The 5,940-nt window shown below is 37.2% G+C and overlaps 1 protein-coding gene across 1 annotated transcript; it reads right to left on the bottom strand.

The window, feature by feature from the left end:
* Positions 1-756: 756 nt before the first annotated feature.
* LOC104952940 (melanocyte protein PMEL-like) lies at positions 757-4,611 on the bottom strand (the record flags this gene model as incomplete). Its single annotated transcript, XM_010779844.1, has 4 exons — positions 4,496-4,611; positions 2,227-2,322; positions 1,847-1,993; positions 757-885 (listed from the first exon to the last, which is right to left on the bottom strand). Coding segments are annotated over exons 1-4 (430 nt in total), but the record flags the coding sequence as incomplete, so codon positions are not given.
* Between the last annotated feature and the right edge of the window lie 1,329 nt (positions 4,612-5,940).

The following is a 5,940-nucleotide window of genomic DNA, read 5'->3' as shown; positions in this document are numbered from 1 at the left end:
AGTCAAATTCCTCGTACGTGTCAACCAGTTTCAGATTCTGATTATACTTTACTACAAACATTATTAAACTAAACCTGCCTACACTGTAAAACAAAAAAAATTAAGATTAATTAACTTTACTACATTCTTAATTGTACCCTACTCTACAAGTTAAATATGTATACTTTACTTTACTGCATACATATTTCAACTTTACTTTTCTTCATAAATAACTGTATTGCACTTTACAACATAAATATTTAAAATGTAATTTAAAACGTAATAAAAAGAAAGTGTTTTTACTTAATTAATATCTGTACTGCATAAACATTTAAACTTGACTTCAGTGCAAAAACATTTGTATTTCTTCACTTTACCTAATACATATCAACATAGAACTGCTTTGCTTATTTGTTGTATTAGGATAACTTTGTGTTTTTATTTACCCGTATTTCTACTTACTTTTATATTGTTGCACTATAATGTTTGTGTACCTTTTTTATATAACTGCTTACGCCTCTAGTTAAAGCCTCTCTTAAATCTCCCTCTTCTTTGTATAACAACTTTGAAGCCTTTAATCCCAGAACTGAAAATAAAGGATTGTTTTCTTCAAACATTTCTTCCTGTTGGGTAAATGAAGTGACATAATCTGATCATATGAAAAGACTTAACGATAATCTAGCCTGGCTCATACTCCAGGTCACGTGGTCCGACACACTCTGTGACCCTCAGAGAAGTTTGTGATGTGTTTTCATAAAAGACGACGACTCCACTCACCCCATGTTTTCCAGACGAACACATAGGCCGGCTTCTTGTCCTTCTTGAAGGGCGTCCCGTCAGGGAACACCGACTCCAGGTCTGAGCTCTGACCCGGGTACACCGGCTCAGACTCACCGTACTTAGTTCCTGCAGGAGAAGGTAATTAGATTTAAAAGCACAAGTTTACAACAAAACAATTCAAGTATTTACTCATTAAGGTAACGTGTAAATATGTCTCTGAACAAATACGTATACAAACACAGTTAAGATTGTACAAATTAGATAACAGAAAAAAAGGAATAATCACAAATTAAATTAATATTATTTATTGTAATTGTGTCTATTTTGATCACCATGCCTGGAGGAGATAATTGTTTGCATATTTTTTGCAAGTAGCTAATTTCCATCTGCTGTCTCAAAGTAGGTACACATAACAAACAGCAAACCCTGAAAACATTACTCATCTCCCTGTGAAGCACTTTTTTATTTATATATTTCATTACTATTACCACTAAACTCAAGGCAGAGCTGAGACTGATGGGATTGTTATTTTTTTGTATGCATTTGCCCATAAAACAAAGTATTATATTTCTACTTGATGATTGCGCTTACATTTTACTTCAATTAATCTAATAGCTGTTGAGACATTTCACAGAAAATCATAAATCTTACCCTCATGGTGGTGCTGGAAGAATCAGACAAAGGAACACTAAAGTCCTCAGGGTGCATCCTCTGGGGATCATGAATATATCCACCAAATGTTATTGCAATCCATCCAATAGTTGTTGAGATATCTCAGTGAGGACAACCATGCTGCTTTGATGGCTTAAAATATAGTGAGGTGTGTATTGTGCTGGGTGTGTTTGTGGTGTGTGTGTGTGTGTGTGTGTGGTGTGTGTGTGTGTGTGTGTGTGTGTGTGTGTGTGTGTGTGTGTGTGTGTGTGTGTGTGTGTGTGTGTGTGTGTCTGTGTCTGTCTTTGAGTGTGTGTGTGTGTGTGTGTGTGTGCGTGCGTGCGTGCGTGCGTGCGTGCGTGCGTGCGTGCGTGCGTGCGTGCGTACGTGCGTGCGTGCGTGCGTGCGTGTGTGTGTGTGTGTTTGTGTGTGTTACCGTTGATAATGCAGTCTTCGGCCCAGACGACGTCTCCGTCAGGCTGCACCTTCTGGGTGTGCGGGAACTCCAGGTCGATGGTGAAAGTGACTTTAGCTGCAGTCAGTGTCGGGGAATCGTTCCCAACATTAAAAGTCACTTTTCCACCTGACGAAGAACACAGGAAACACTGAGCAATAAACACAAAATGTGAAAGTCTGTGTCGCCAAATATGTTGACATTTTGTTTGTTTTCAGAGGTGTAAAGGAGGAACTGTCACTATCTAACTACTAACTAATGTCACTATCTTACAAAAAGGCCCTTTGTATGTTCTTTAAAAATATGTATAAAGAAAAGAAAATATGAGCATTTGAAAGAGATTGTGCCAACATCAGACGTACCTTTCCAGGAGTCTTTGTACCGGGCGTCTCCATCCTTCCAGATTGGGTACATCTTATTGTTCCATGATGGATAACGAGTGAAGCGATTTCTGGGCTCTGAAATATCCAAAATACAAACATTGAAAACACAATTTGATCACGTCTCTGTTCATTTCATTTACCAGTAATGTGTCAACTTTTATTTGATATAACTCTGTAATTTGGTACTAATTATAGGGAAAATAGAGATAGTTTTCCACGTTCTTTTATGTACTATTGCAGATATCTATTATGCATTCTTAAAAGCCTTCAGTGCATGATTGAAATTATTGGTTTTAAAGTTTTACAAACTCAGTTGTTCGAATATTTGACGAAAGGTGGATGTGAAGCCTAAACTAGTTTTATTATGCAATAATATAATTCTCTTGTTCCTCCAATCCCTCTCATGTGACGCTCAGCTGAGTGTGTGCATGCTTTTTCTTTTATAACCACAGATTAACAAAACCACACGGCCGGATTTGGATCAAACACAATGTAAGATAACAAAGAACAACAGAGTCTCAGTTAATCAAACTACCTATTAATATTATTATGAATTAAGCCTGTATTATTATAATTTCAAAATAATTAATTTTTTCTTTTCTTTCCTCTCGAGATTCAACTTCATGAGTTTTCCATTCTTCATGACTGCACTGTTAACTGGTGACTTTTAAAATAAAATAAAATAATATTTTCATTGTAAGATTTTGCACGAGCAGCTGAAAACACCTCTTCAACTTATTTCACAAAATTACAAGTCTTATTTTTATCAATTATATTCCCTAGATCGACCTCTCCAGGGTCAGCGTGGAGAGGAGGAATTAATATGACAACGGCTAACAACTCCTTTAATGCACACTTGAGCTTGTTTTTAATGCGTTAAGACAGATTTGAAAGAATGTTGAACTTTTAACGTATAAAGGATTAAGATAAATGATCTTATAGGTGCTTTGCTTAACAAAGGTCACATTCTGTCACTCAGACTCATGCATGGTTGCATAAAGAGGTCATGGGAAACCACCTCAGATCTTATAGAAAATGTGAAGGTTAAACTAAAACGCTGAGCTACTATCAGTGGGCCAATTTAATGAAAGTTTAATAAACTCATTAAATCAAGACAAAGCCATACATCTATTTTAACAGCCTATTTATGACTACTGTTATATAATATGATATAAAGGGCTTTTTTTTAGTGCCTAAATACTGCACTTACATTCAGATTATTTCTTTAAGTATTTTGATTTCATGCAATGTTAAGTGTTTTCAATTTATACTTTACATTTTGCTTAACATCCCTTTACATCAGAAGTCAATATTGTACTTTTTATTTCACTACATTTATTTGGCAGCTGCAGAGTTTACTTCATTTTGACATTGAAATCATTTGATCATCCGATATATGATGCTCAATAACCAACAATATATGCACGTAGAAGTTCAAATGAGGTCAACAGTTAAATTCTGCTTGTACATTAATGCATCAGCAATAATAATGCAGCATCATAATATCATGACGTCACACTCACAGGGGCCAGTTTCCCAAAGTATGAGCAATTTTACCTCATGATGATATTTCATTTCCCGAATAATACTTCCATTGTATTTTGACTGCAGGCTTTTATTTCACCTTATCAATGGGCTAATCCCACTTTATCGATAGGTTCATTTATATTTTAAATGTGCCCTCCTTCTACTATTCTAATATTACATTACATTACATGTCACCAAAGCGACTTACATATATTCAGTACTGTGGGCAATCCCCACTGGAGCCATTCTGGGGAGAAGTGTCTTGCCCAGGGACACAACGAGTGCAGTGGGACTCGAACTTGCAATCCCCTGATTCAAAGTTCAGCACACTACCCCATTGAGCCACAGCCTCATTATATCATATCTAATGCAGTAATGCCACTTCTATCTTTACTAAAAGATGTAAATAGAAGGACTAATATGAGATAATGTTGACGTTTTCCAATTTTGAGTATATAATATTATTTATTGTCTGTTTTTTGTTTGTTGAATTGTATGGAACAAGCTGTAATAATCTGCACTGAACACGAATTCCACCAGTTTGGCTTTGTGGTCATTAAAGATTCTAATCTAATCTAAAACTAAAACTCTGAGTTACAGTGAGCAAATGTCATTTAAATGCTGTTGATGATCCACAGCTCCTCTGGGGTCTCCCATGAATAAAACATACTCACTGTGAAGTGTTGATATTAAAGGTAGCAGGTGTGTTTTCTGTACTCACTTGCCACAGTGTGAGAAGCCACAGCCAGAAACACCAACAACACCACAGACGTCCGCATGGTTGGAGCACCTCCTCGGAAAGAAATATCCCTTTTGTGAGGACGTCCTAACAGAAAATCAGGCTTTATAAAGCGCGGCAGAGTGTTAGAAGAAGAAAGGCCTCCTTCCTCCTGCAGATCTCCTCCAATCAGAGGTGAGGGGCTCCTGGTAAAAAGACCCTACAGGGATTACAGTCGTACGTAGAGTAGAGTAAGAGCCACATAATCACGTAAGAAATTCCTCAGGTCATTTCTGCATAGAAACAGGTTGGATCACAAGACCTGCTCAAGTGTGAATGAACAAGACGAAGAAATAACTTTCTAATAAATAATCTGCGAACATGAGCTTAATTAGCAGTGAAATTTGACTATAAATTAAGTAGTCTACTGTTTATACCTAAATATATTGTGCTGTTTACGTTATTTATTTACCGGCTGATATATAAAAGATAATATATGAGCCTTTTTATAGATTTAATTACAGATGGGTTGAATCTACTTTAACTACTTTATTTATATAAGTAAAGTCCATTAAGACCAGTTACAATATTTAAATGCTGCTTATGCATCAATATAAATTATCTACTAGTTTAAAATTCTCTAAAAGTTCACAATCCTGTTTCTTGACTTTACTTTAAAGTTAACCTATTATGCAAAATCCACCTTTTCATGTGTTCTATACATCAACATGTGTCCCCTCTGTGGAAAGAGATTCTGAAAGTTTCAGGAAAAAAGATTCTCCCACTTTTTGCCCTGATCCATTTCTATAAAAACCTGTCTAAAAATGAGCTGATCAGATTTTGGCCCCTTTATGATGTCATAACACCTTATCACCTGAATCTCCTCCTAGAGCACCATTGTGTTCTTTTTAACCAAATATCTCTCAGAGGGGCGTGGGGAGGGGCTCCTTATTTTTCATCTAAAGTAACAGACAGAGGGTGTTTCTCAATGTTGAGTAAAGCTGCTCCAGAGCCACTATTTCAAGCATACTACGTCATCGAGTGACTGTTCCAATGTCCAGCATACTTGGAAGTCTACCGAGCCCGGCGTACTTCGTAGCGAGAAATTTTGAGACTGCACATGTGTAGACTCCGCGGTCTTAAAATCCCCACAATGCTTTGACCAATTTCCCCAAATCTATGGCGGAAAATGTAAGGCGGGGCCTCTCATGTGACGCACACCTGCACACTTGCTCGCCTGTTCCACTCTTCGTTTTCCGAATGCCAGGAAGGATTCTTGCCTCGCTTCTGAAGCAAGTGACTCGGAAGACATGTCCTACCAAGCAAGCATCCTCGACATTGAGAAAAACCCAGAGAATCAGCACTTTTGAAACAGGGCTGAAGCAGAGGGGATTATGGGATGCTGCAATGATCTGTTTGGTGTTTGGAGCCAAACACTTCAGAGATAT

The sequence above is a fragment of the Notothenia coriiceps genome, unplaced genomic scaffold (genome assembly GCF_000735185.1).
Source record: "Notothenia coriiceps isolate Sejong01 unplaced genomic scaffold, NC01 NC01_scaffold00020832, whole genome shotgun sequence".
In the NCBI taxonomy this organism is placed as follows: Eukaryota; Metazoa; Chordata; class Actinopteri; order Perciformes; family Nototheniidae; genus Notothenia; species Notothenia coriiceps.
Note: the sequence above shows the minus strand (reverse complement) of the source record. Positions and strands in the feature narration are given on the sequence as shown.